Consider the following 12984-nt stretch of genomic DNA (forward strand, 5'->3'; position numbering starts at 1 on the left):
TAATTGGCACACTGCTTCAGGGAGCAGTTAGTCTTGGGCTGGTCCTGCACAGGCTAAGTAGCATCTATATAAACTGACTCAATTTCTTTCCTTAGAAACTGGCATGTTGGACATTTCAAATGTTGAGAACACTTTCTTTCTAGGACTGAGCTGAAGAGTTATGTAGGAAGGGGCTAAAATTATCAGGGCCACAGATGGGGGTACTAGTGATTATGGGCCTTCAGTGTACACCTAGGTTTTTCTAGCAGGCCCAGAAAATCCTGTTAGCATCCCTCATTGGGTTTGCCTTGGGTATATCTACAGGGCACAACTTAATGTTATAATACCTTTGTACTCTAATATATGACTAGACTGTTTAACAGATGATGATGTACAGAAGAAGAGACATGTGGGGGAAGGCACTTTTAAGTTCACTTGATTGTAACAATGCAAGTACAGGCATACCTTGACTTGTACATAGCTTTGCTCTTTCAACCACTTTCAATTATAACTACATTTCAAATTTCATCCACATGCTTTTTGCTCTTCTCTGATTTCATCCAATATCATGATATTCAAAGTTCTTATGTTTATTTTTCTTTTTTAAGGTTTCATATGCATTTGCATGTGTTTTTCACTGGCCAAACTTTGCAAGCTAAATAAGGCTATACTTTGAGTGTCACCCATCCTTTGCTCCCTAACCAGATCAAAGTGCAAGGTATTGCTGTAAATGCATATCAGATTTCTTTTCTCCAATAAATATTTCAAACAAAAGCTACAGCAACCCATTAGCTCCACTTCCTAGCAGCGAGCTGCAAGTCATCTTCAGCACTGGCATGCCAGTAGATACAGTAACTTGTACATGAAAGTGATTAGTTTGAGCAGACCATTGATCATTTGATGCTCACCTTTGTTCTTGTAAGAAAAAATAAAAACCAAAACCAGACTTTGGTACTGAAAAGTTAGCCACACAAAATTATTTTATCTCATTCAAAAAGCTGCTACAAGTCTACTGACACTAGTATTTGAAAGCCCATAAGAATCCTTTAAGACATCCGTATAGTAAAATTCACTGGCAGTTAGTATAGGAATGCTTTTTGTAACAGTGTACCATTCTAAACATCATGGCATCTGGCCATATTCTCAAGGGAGAGTAAGGTTCGGTCCATGCACACACAGTGTGATCTCTTGTATAAAACACTCCCCCCCCCCCCAAAAAAAAAAGCATAGTGCAATGATATCTGCTGGGATATTTCTGAAGAAGAGGGATACCAAAATATACTAGGATGCTTTCAAGAAAATACATTCAATTTTATACAAACATTGCACTTCTTCAAACTACATCTGAATTCAGCTAAAAAGCACATGTTTTTATAGTATTAAGGCTTTGAATCCACAGACTCAGAATTCAGTAGTCTGGCAGAAAGCAGGGCTGCTGCACTACTATGTCACGTTACCCGTAAGAATGGCTAGTCTTTGGCTCTCTGTACTCCATGCAAGTTAAATAAGAGCCCTTGGAAGCAAATCAGTGTATCTCCATATAGTTCTCAGCTTATGCTGTAGTATTACAAATGACAGCATCCAAAGGTGTCTGTGAGGCTGATGCAGTCTTCAGTTGGCTGGTGAGTACAGCATCATGAATGCTGGGAAACAGCAAGTCTCTTACAGTAGCTTTGTCAAAGAACTTCAGTCTAACAAGGTTGTCCACAACAGACCCTGGGTGGGAGGAAAAAGAGATTTTTAACAGCATATAGAAACTAAATTTCCAGGCCTTGTATGTTGACTTGCTGTGACTAAACGGTGTATGTGCACATAAGATATTCTATCTCAAAGGGGGGAAACCAGTGGGCAAATTGAGGCTGTGTGCACAATTCTTTGTATGATGCAGGAGCTGGAGCTGAAATAATTGTGACACTGACTACCTGTGTTTGGAAAGGGAATTTAATACTACTATTCGTAATACTACTACAACTATTACTGCCAGTTATCCACCAGGGACATACACCTTGCAGCTCAAGCTACTTCCCATATGTGTGGTGTGCATGCATGCCACTGAAGGTATCCAATAGAACTTAGTCCACTTTATTTTGTTAAAGGTCTCTATGTACATCCTCTTGCTTTACAGTTTCAAATGAAAAGCAGGTGGCAATTCAGAAAATATATAAGTTGCCCTTGCACATTTCTCCCCTCCTCCTGCATCACTTGGCAAGCCACTCAGGCATGTTGGACGTCTACTCTAGTGTGATGTGCAGTGGTGGTGCAGAGGATTGCATGTGCTGGGGGAATACTGATAAGTCCTCCACATGTGTGGAACTCATATGGAAACATTCTGTAGAGTATTCCATTAGGGTAAATGGGCGATTCGATCCAAACCATATTCACAAAGAACTAGCTTCTAACTTCCATAAAGATGTATTTAAGGGTGTGTAGGCAGACTTAAGTTATATGCAATGGAAGGGCTGGTCCTGTGGGCTAGGATTCCCACCAACCAACTACCAAGTTCACCTGCAGGTCCTTCTGTAAGTGGGACCATGTTGGTAGCTGCCCAAAGCTAGATGAAGGGCATGCGGCTACAGCTACATATAAACTGGATAAGCTGTGGGTAGACTGACTTTTAGGCAGTAGCACAGATGAAAAGATGTACTTGGGCTGCAAGAGGTTCCAAGTTCAATTCCTGGCGTACCCAGACAGGTCCAGGAAAAAACCCTCAGTGTCAACAATACTGACCTAGCCCTAGACCAACAAGTGATCTGACTCAGTAGGGCCAGTTCACCTGACTTAATTTTAATACTTAATCCTTCTAAGCTGCTTTGTGAACTAATTCTGGCAGCAAAACCAGGGTAGAACATAACAAACATAGGAACTACTCCTACCTTAACCAAAAACTGCCTCATGGACTACTGTGTGCATGTATCCTAGTCCTGCCTAGTTCTGCGGAAGACCATAACACTGGCAAAATAATGTAGCAAGGTCATACACCCACCAAAAAAGAAACGCCCCATACAAATCAAAATACTTACCATTGCAGCCAGTCACATTCACTGAAATGCCAATTTCTTCATATTCTTTCATGATCTATTTCAGAACAGAAATTAACTTGCAGTTTATATTCTTGAATATAACTAATCTTATTATCCTAATACAACAAGGTCAAACATTGTTAAAAGCTGATTATTTTTAAAGAATTATTTCTCTTTCAAAAGTCTATTAATCTATCCTATGCTAGATTCCTGTTTTTCCAGTACACAGAGTTTGCAAAGACACTTTGAAGGAATATATGACTTGAGCAGTTATACTGAAAATATTTGAGCTCAAAGGAAAAAAATAATAGGGAAAATGTAGTCATGACATGTCTAAAGGCACAAGGAAGTGGAAAACGGTATTGAAATACATGAGAGCTTTGCAAACTTGCTGCAGAACTTCCTGCTGCCTGTGACAAGTGTCTTAAATGGCATAATGTGCCTTGGGAAAGAGGTACCTTCAGAGGAAGGCGTAGTAGGATAAAGATAGACTACATACTGATTTTAGGGCTTTGGCTCCAACAGAATCCACAAAGTTCACTGGTGAAAAATCCAAAATGATGGTGTGGATGTTGGTTACAGGCTTCATAAAATGTTCAAGTTCATCAGGAGAGGATTCCTGTGTAGCAGCCTCAGCTACTGCAAATTTTCCATTGAGCGGTGGTTCATCATTCATCACTTCGTGTTTCGCACTATTCTCCATGTCGTTAGTCTTGAAGGAAGGTTAACAATACCAGATTTAAACAGCTAATTCCATATTCACAAGTTCTCTGAATAAATGAATGTGGAGTTGGGACTCCATATTAACATTTATCCTGAGATTTTTCACAACAACATTTCCTCATCATCGAGTAACCAAGGGACAACCACCTGCTCGAGTATCATCTCTCCCTCTCTGACTCCTGCTACTATTTGGAGCCAATTGACTGATAGATTCTGAAGCGGAAGAATCACCACAAGGTCACTCTCTCCCTCAATATCTGCTCAGCTAAATGGTCTTGTGGAAGGGTTCCTCATTTAGTAATCTGCTAGTCACCACATTCTGAAAATTGCCAGAAAATAAGATTATGCAGCAACTGTTACTCTGCAGATGCCCGATCTTGTCTGATCTCGGAAGCTAAGCAGGGTCAGGCCTGGTTAGTACCTGGTTGGGAGACCGCCTGGGAATACCAGGTGCTGTAGGCTTATACCATAGTCTTTCGAGACTGAAGGTTGCCAACCAACCCAAGCATAGATTAGGAATGTGGAAAAATGAAGTCTTGCTTCTTAGGAGCATTTTCACAAGACTGTTTCTTTCCATCTCAAAAACAATTGCACAAACCAGCTGCTGAATTCTTATTATTTTAGATCAAATGCATACAGAGCCTAACTTTCCAGAAATCAGAACCCAACAACATGTCAAATCCTACATTCATACTTCCTGTTTTCAGGACAGTCCTCCCACAACATTCAGGACAGTCCTCCCACAACAAAGCATTTTGAAGACTGGCAAGCTGTGCAGTAATGGCAAGCACACCTAAGCTATTGATGCAACAATTCTGTTTTGCCCCACTCAGCCAATGAAACTGACAGCTTCCTTGTTCTTCTAACACATCTCTTAGGGCCTAGTTCACAATGATGCCCAATACTGCCCCAAAATCACATTAGTTGTCATTAAAAGAACTATATCAAGAGCACAAGGTAAGCTGCTACTGGCAGGCTAGTATACTGGCTTCTCTAAAAGGGCCAGCTGATGTCTTGTGTGCTCCATTTCTCTCTCTCGCAGAGAAAAAATGTCTATTAAGTGGCCTCAGCTGCACTAAACACACCTATGTATTCCTATTTCAGTGGCATCCCCTATATAAATCATATATAGAATGACACCAGCTTAGTGAACTATCAAAACAGAGAAGACCAGTGTTAGCTTCCTCTTTAGCATGGTTATAAAATTAAGAGCCAATCTCAGTCAGGGATGTGTGGCCCCTGCCTCCTGCCCCCTTGTTTTCTTTAACAGGAGTTGTCAACAGAAATGTTGACATCAATCTTAACCCTGCTAAACAGGAATCTATTTAAATCCTAATTTCAGTTCCGGTTAAATGGGATTCCTGGTTTATGCTAACTGTAGAGAACGAATTCTTGAGAGGGGGACATTTGAAAGAGGAAGTGTGTCTTCCTGAGGCTGGTTCTTGAATTCATAATCACAGTTAATACAAAGCCAGAGGCTAAACTCAGCCCACATGAGCAACGCTTACCAGTTTCAATACTGCTTTCTTCTTTTGCTTTAGTTCCTTGGTGTGTCTTTTCTGGGCTTTTTCTCTTGCTGCCAGTATTGCACAGGGATCTACACCAGTCTACCAGAGGAGAAAAGGCAAACTCAGATAAGCGCAGGCCCAAGCTTCTGAAGCTTTGGCCATAATATATTTGTTAATCTTTAAGGTGCTGCAGGACTTTTGGTCTGCCTTGTAAAAGGTCACCTATCAACAGCTATTAAATGAGTAAAATTAAATTCACCTGCCAAGTTGGATAATTAATTTGCACCGCAGAGCATAGTTTTAATGGAACTATGATTTAGGGCAAAGAAGAATGTGGTTGAGAATACCAGAAGTCAAGGCTTTCATTTGCTTTAAAAAAAATTAAAGAAAAGCAGTAACTGTCACATCTATACAAATTAACACATTGAAGTGGCAGAAATGTTTTTAAAATGATACATAATCTCAGTCCTCCCATTTTAAAATTTAGCAACCTAATATTGGGGAGACTCGCAGGTAAGATTTATTCACACTACAGTGACAAGTAAGGTAACATTTAAGTGCATCAAATCAGAGTATGTGTGCACATGAAGTGAACAATAAAACTATACTTGGAGAATGTGTTATATTTCAGGGACTTCAAGAAACTGGTTCTCCTAACCTTTTTCTTCAGTGAGTTTATATATAATTCACTATTGGCAAAGTAGAGTGATGTATTTGCCTGGAATATTTTGATTCCAGGGTATTCTTTCACCTGCAAATGGAGAAAAAAAAAATGAAGCACCTTATTCTCATATATGTTTATAATGAAAACAAACATGCATTCACAATATGCTTATTTATACAGTGCCATCAGTGGTACTATAGTGACTTTACTGTGACTGAAACAATAGGTCCCTGCCATGTGGGGTTTACAATCTAGGCCAGTGGTTCTCAAACTTTTAGGGGCATTACTCCCTAGTAAGTCTTTGCAGGGGAGAGGCAAGGGCAGCGACACGATTCTGAGGATCACATCACTAAGGGGGGGGATAAGAGTGGGTACTTTTACTTAGTATGGGCTTCTGCAAGCAGTAGGAGGTGCGAGGAGCCCTGTGCAGCCCTCTGCAGGGCTCCTCAAGGCTTGGAATGTTGAGAAACAGTGCGCTTAAACCACTTCCTGCAGAGGGCTGATCGGGGCTCCCTGTACCTCCTGCTGCTTACAGAAGCTCACAGCCCCCCCCTTAGCTACGCGATCTTGGAGATCGTGTTGCGGCCCTCGCCTCTCCCCTACAAAGACTTACTTAGGGAGTAATGCTCCCTAAAAGTTTGAGAACCACTAGTCTAGATTGTAAGCCCCATAAGGCAGAGACCTACCCTTTGAGAACCACTAATCTGGACACTGACACGGGAGGATAACAGAGGAAGAAGTGGGCGATAAATTGGGTAAGTCTCGCCTTTTTTGCAGGACAAAGGTCACCATCAGCCTGGAACATACTGTAGGGACCATAGTGCACCTATGCAGGTTTATCCAAGATTAAGGTTTCCATAGTACCATCTTCCTTGAATGGAAGGTGGGACAAAAGATGGAAAAACCACAGGATTAAATTCAAAAGCAGAATCTTGCTAAGATCTGAACAGTCTTTAAAAAGTCTTTAAAAAGTTGTCACAGCCATAAAAACACATACAGCTTCCCAGGGGAGGGCATTCATCCAGAAACACTCCCTTAAAACCACACACACACACACAAAGAAACCACCAGGATTGGCATAAAGATTCATCACCTCATAAACGCACATACAAGTCTGTACTTGCTTCCGCTCCACAGAAGCCCCTAGATCTGCCATGGATTTGTGTGCTGCCAAGACTTGAGCCACACAGAAAGAGGTGTTAAAGCTGAACTGAACCATTTCAGGCTGCAGGTAGAAAATGCCCATTTTGAAGGCTTCTCCAGGTAAAAATGTCCCAAGAATTTCTTTTTTTAATTGCACTTCTGAGAGAAAGGTCCTGACCCAGTCACTTCCCTAAACACTTATGAAACACTTTCTCATGGAAGAGACACACACTCATCTTGCTTCTCAGAAGGTATAAGGAGATCTAGCACCCTCTTACCTCTTCATACTCATCCACATCACAATAAATGTCTGTGTCAGGAATCTGGCCAAGGATTCTATATTGTGGACTGCAAAGAATAGAAGAAAGACCAGTTACAAGCTATTAAAGCAGTCTCTGTTAGAGGATGAGGATTACAGTTCCCTAGGAAGCCCTCTAAGGCCTGGTGCCCACTGTCCAAAAACAGTAGCATGCCTCAGGTGGCAAAACCCTGAAATACCAGAGTGAATGCTAGTGAGAGACTGAAGAGGGGAGAGGAAGGGGAGGCAATAGGAAAGGAATAGGCCACAAATGCTATGATGGGCAAAAGATCCTGGGATGGAAAAGAGGAGTGGGGGAGATATGACCAGACTGTCAACAGGAATAGGAGCAAATGGCAGACAATCTCATATGCTCCAGACCCCAGTACAGTCCTGAAAAGCCTACTAAAAAAAAAAAAAGCAGTTCAGAATTTTTCACCTTCATCAAATAGGCTCACCCCGGTCGGTGTTTATATACACTGATCAAAACAGGTTCTGTTACTTTAGAACAGTTTCTTCATCAAGAAGGTGGTGCTATTACTATCAACACACAAACAGTTATAAATCTAAGGGTGCAATCCTACATACACTTACCTTGGAGTAAGTCCCACTGATTTCAATGGGACCTACTTCTGAGCAGACATGCATAGGATTGTGCTGTTAGTATGTTCAAGAGTCATATACAACCAGGTCCCCTTATGCACAGGGTTCTATTCCCCCCCCCCCCACAGATATGGAAATGGTGGAACGCTATATAAATAGTGCCCCCATGCCCATTACAAGTACCTTTATTTTACTGTAGTAGCCCTTGCAGCAAAGGTGCTTCATGCTTAACACTGAAGAATGTTAAGCAAGAAGCACCCATGCTGCAAGTGCCATTACAGTAAAACAAAGGTACAGTACTTATAATGGGGGGGGGGTACCCCCAGATCCTCAGATAAGTGAAACCACCTGTACTATCAGCTAACTGCAAACCACTAATGGGCAGAAAGAAACAAATCAGAGTAGCAGCAGCTCACCCCATTTCAAAGCTACTGTAGTATTCTGGCATCCGAGAGCACTCCCGATAGTCTGGCATCAAAATAGCTGGTATTGGCAATTGCTCTAAGCCACCATGACCATATCAGCAACATTGGTGGTACCCTGGGCCACCTCAGGCTTCTGTTCCCTCCACAACTCTCCTGCTCCTGCTCCTTGCCCAAGAGGGGCAAGACAAACTGCCTGTGTTTACTACCAAGGGCTGCCCCAACCTTGCAACCAGGGTGCAGGTTCCCACCCACTGCCAGCATTGCCTGGCACCCCTGAAAGGCAGTGCTAAAAGCAATCCTGGCCAGATAATTGCTGCAGGTGGTTACATATGCACAGTACGCATATGTGATTCACGCATGTGATTTCCTTGTCAGTCTACAGTACATCCCAATCGTCCAGGATATCTGACCATCTGGCACCAGCCAGGTCCTTAGGGTGTCAGAGTTTTACTGTACAAAGGTGTGAGCATATTTGAAGGACTGATCTTGGAAGTGTCAGCATACACCAATGTCCCACACTTCAAACATGGTTCTGTTTGAGGGTCAGAACTGGCCATGACTTGAGGTGCAACTGAGCTAACCTGTACTACCTCCAAATACTACTTCCAGGTTCAGAGGCAGTACACCTCTAAATACCAGTTGCAGGGAAGCAACAGAGAGAGGCAGATATTCATCTTCTGCTTCCCAGAGCCAGCTGGTTGGTCACTGTTACTGGACAGGATGCTGGTCTAGCAGCAGGACAGGGCAGGGGCTCTTCTTAGGTTCCCCTGAGTTAATCTGTCTGGCTGCCTCTTTTCCTTACATCCCCTCTGGCTGTCATAACCAGAAGCCTACTGTTAGCTGTGGTTTCTGGTATGTGACTGCTGGAGGGCAGATACAAGAGTATCTTCCTCTTTGCTGGCTGTTTGTGGCAGAACTGCTGCAATCTGTGTTAGGAATGAGATTTGATCCCTCAATCTGGTGTCAGTCTCAAGCCCTGGGCTCTTTTGTTGCAATATCGTGATCAAAGATTACGATAAGAGTTTCTGCGTTAAAAAAAAGGCAATAGCAAAAATTCTCATTCTTGGTAATTCATGTGATCAAGACTTAATACAATGTCAGGCAATTAGGAATCAGGCTTGAAAACTAGGCTCTAATTTTATTTTTGTAATGCTCCAAAGCAATTTGTAATAAATATGGCTGCTTGGCTGAGTTTATGGATTTTATATCTTTTACGTTTAGTTTAGCTTTTTGTCATTTGATGCTACATACAGGTGTTCTTTGAAAGCCTGGTAGTGTTGTACATGCTTCCCTTTTTCTGCAAGTTCTCTTTTGTGACATACTTCAAATTGCACAGGCAACAATTCCAGTAAGAGTAATTTATTAAACCAGTGACAGAGAAAGTGATATCAGCAGCCTTCCTGATGAATTCCACCCCTTTCTATTGGTTTTCTTTAGATTTGGACCAAATACCTCAAGGGCTCTGTGTTTATAAACAATGGCAGAAATGAACTCAACTGAAATAAACACATACAGAGGACAAATCAACTTAGCAAGCTGTACTGTAGCTACTGAGCACGAGGAAGGAGCATGTCCCTTTTTACACCCCCTACCCATCCCTGCAATCGTTCGGAGAAAAAAAATAAATGAAAAAGTAAGCCTCACCTTTGTGTTCTGTACACAATAGTAATCATTGCAAAAGCTATGGAAGTCAGCAAGCCGTAGTCTAGCCCCAGAAAAACTGACGCCAGGAAAGCCACAATCCAGATAGCCTAAACAAACACACACCTCATCAGCAATGTATTGTTTTACTTTCTGAAAGGCACATGGGAAAGTCTGGCTAAGATGAGCCAAGTGCAAACACCCAGCAAAATCTCTCAGACCCAAGAGAAGATAAAAAGGCCGCTCTCCATTATCCTCTTCCTTTTACAATCCAGAGAGTAGGTGAAGCAAAGCCTGGCCACAACATTAGGTAAGAAGGACAGCAATTGGCATGTTGCCTAAGGTGCCAGGAGCTCTTGGGCTGTCCTTGTCTCAGGTCTATTTTCTATGCATTAAATGAGACTCTATTTCTGCAGTCATCACTGTAACCATTGCAAAGATGATTTGGAGGGGAGGAATGTGGAAGAAAAGGAATGGATGGGGAAGAATGAAGAAGTCCTCCTCCCGTCTGCTACATCTCTCTTGGAAATAACCTTCTCCAAACACAGCTTTGTAGAGGAGAAATGGCAGCTGGTGTTACAAGACATGAGGAGGAGGAGGCTTCAGCAGCATATCTTGTCCAACAATGGGTTAAGCCACTGCTTAATCTGCTGTGAGCATGTGGGACCAGACAAGATCACCTTAGAATGTCCTTGGGACACCCTCAGGTTAACAATTCCTGATACAAAGACAGGTAGTGTCTTTCTGGTATTTACAAATGGCCTTGCTCCTCTGTGTTCTAAGGTAAGATAAGGCAATGCAAGCCTGGGAGGCCTACATGGACCATCCAAAAACATTCTTCCAGACCCATAAATTCCATACTGCCCCTGGGTGAGCAACTTAATTGCAGATCTGGAATCCCTAGAAGAAGAGATTCCTGGAGAACCATGCAGGAAACCAGGTTATTTGCTTCCCTGTCTCAATTTCTAAACTGACAAGAACTTCCTTTAGATAGACAGGGCCTTATGGAGTCAAATAGATGCCAGAATATTTCATGACCTTCACAATCTCTTTGCACTACTAGTTTTCTGGCCTAGGACTTCATTCTTCCTCTACTGCTGGACTTGCACAGTGCAACTTCTTCTGTGTGATATAGCCACACAGGTAGAATGGTGGATTATTGCACAAATTCATAACAGTAAAAAGAACCATGAAACATGCACTTTGCTCTGCATTAAATCACTCACCAGTTCAATCTTGCTGGTCTTCCAGAAGTGGGAGATATCAGCAAACTGCTTGAACATGCCTTTCAAATTGACCATTACGATGGCTGCAAGCACAGTCTAGGAACATAGTTTGAGAGCAGTTTGATTATCTGGACACATGTTTCATCAGAAATTAATGAGATGCTTGTACAGTCATCATTAGCAGGTGACAGAGATTGTGTTAGGGTGCTGAGTAGCAGTCTTCTTAGCTAACCCATTTCACAAATAATACTTTTTCCCTTGAAGATTACAATCTAGTCTAAAAACATTTCTCTACGGTTGCAATCAAGCACTTGCAAGTCTCAGTAATTTTAAGAGAAAAGAGACAGCAGTCTTAATTCTCCCTCACTGAAATCAGTGGGATCTAAAGGACATACATCAACCATGATACATTCATGTTTTATATTTACTTTAGCCTGGTTCAAATTCCCCTTTCACCCACTTCCATACAAAAAGAGGAATGATTGTTACCTGTTTGCATACCCACTGCTAAAGAGATACCCACTGTTTTACAAGCATAATAGTCCAATGTCCCACTTTGGTCCTTCAAAAGACCTCACTGACTCATTAGCTATCTTCTTTTGACCCATTTTAGCCTTTTATGATGAGCACTCAAAGGGTAGCAACCACACTTTCCTTGCTCCAGAGGAAGAGACCTAACTCAGAAGGAACAGAAACTGTAGAGGCTACCCAAAGGCAACTCAGGCGAGCTGGTGTAAGCTACCAAGAACCAAACGAGATTCTCACAGAATATCAGACAGGCAGCTTTCTGTCTCAGTATGAAGAGCCAAGGAGGAACTTCAAAAACAGCCAATGCAAACTGCTGGCAGTCAGCAGATAGAAAATGGAAGAGGGCTAAATATCCAGTGATTACCAAAGCTATGAATCATATCCTGAGATCATCACTCCGGCGCAGAACATGATATCTTCTTAAAACTCTAAACATGAAAGATTCTGCAATCTTTTATGCATAATCTTTCATGTTTATCTTTTCATGCTGATGAATAAAAGGAGTTTTATTTCTGCTTATGCACCAATCCAGACCCGAATAGAAACATATACATAAAAATCCCTCACCTGTGGCAATGGTTGAAAGAGGTAACCAATGGCAACAATGACCAAGAAAACCATGATTGAAGCCAGAGTGCCAGCAACCTGAACAGAAGAGACACAAAACTTCTGAAGAACGCTCTCTTGGGTTTGTTCACTTTTTAAAAGCATGGCTAAAGACTATTCTGACAGTTCCAAACACTCTTCCCATTCGTTTTTCATATAATTTTTCCTAGTGCTGGTGGTAAAGTGCCTTACGGCACTTGTGATACGAGAGTACCACCACTGCAAGAATATTTGGCCGTAAGTCACAGCTGACAAAACTTGGGACACAACCTATATATTCTCACCTTCCATGTAAATAATATATGTAAATATAAAAAACAAAACTCTAACCACTTCAACAAGATGAAAATAAAATGAGTAGCTCCAAGTACATTCACCTAAGCCAGTGGTTCTCAAATTCTCTGGGAGAGTTTGACAGCCAGTAAGTCTTTGCAGGGGCAGGGGAAGGAGGCAGCGGGGTCGGGGGGAAGGCAGTGGCGCGATCCCCAGGATCGCGCCGCTCAGGGGGCTGCAGGGGCTTGGTTGCACTTACCCAAGCCTCCTGCAGTCTCCCCGGGGTGCGGGGAGGCCGGTGCAACTTCTGGCAGGGCTCCCCGCAGCAGGGAAAGTGGATGCGGCCG

The 12984-nt window shown here is 42.3% G+C and overlaps 1 protein-coding gene and 1 pseudogene across 3 annotated transcripts in view; one reads left to right on the top strand and one right to left on the bottom strand.

The window, feature by feature from the left end:
* Positions 1-1289: 1289 nt before the first annotated feature.
* The window catches only part of SLC26A5 (solute carrier family 26 member 5), a 35073-nt gene continuing 23378 nt past the window's right edge, over positions 1290-12984 (bottom strand). For all 3 annotated transcript variants that reach the window (XM_066634559.1, XM_066634560.1, XM_066634558.1), the window contains 9 exons: positions 12326-12403; positions 11231-11326; positions 10008-10114; positions 7316-7385; positions 5889-5981; positions 5231-5329; positions 3499-3711; positions 3000-3054; positions 1290-1695 (listed from right to left, as the gene is read on the bottom strand). In XM_066634559.1, the coding sequence (XP_066490656.1) occupies positions 1532-1695; positions 3000-3054; positions 3499-3711; positions 5231-5329; positions 5889-5981; positions 7316-7385; positions 10008-10114; positions 11231-11326; positions 12326-12403 (975 nt within the window). In that variant the 3' untranslated portion in view covers positions 1290-1531. The remainder of the gene's footprint in view (positions 1696-2999; positions 3055-3498; positions 3712-5230; positions 5330-5888; positions 5982-7315; positions 7386-10007; positions 10115-11230; positions 11327-12325; positions 12404-12984) is intronic.
* LOC136658061 (5S ribosomal RNA) lies at positions 4065-4184 on the top strand (annotated as a pseudogene).

Source organism: Tiliqua scincoides, chromosome 7 (genome assembly GCF_035046505.1).
Source record: "Tiliqua scincoides isolate rTilSci1 chromosome 7, rTilSci1.hap2, whole genome shotgun sequence".
NCBI lineage: Eukaryota > Metazoa > Chordata > Lepidosauria > Squamata > Scincidae > Tiliqua > Tiliqua scincoides.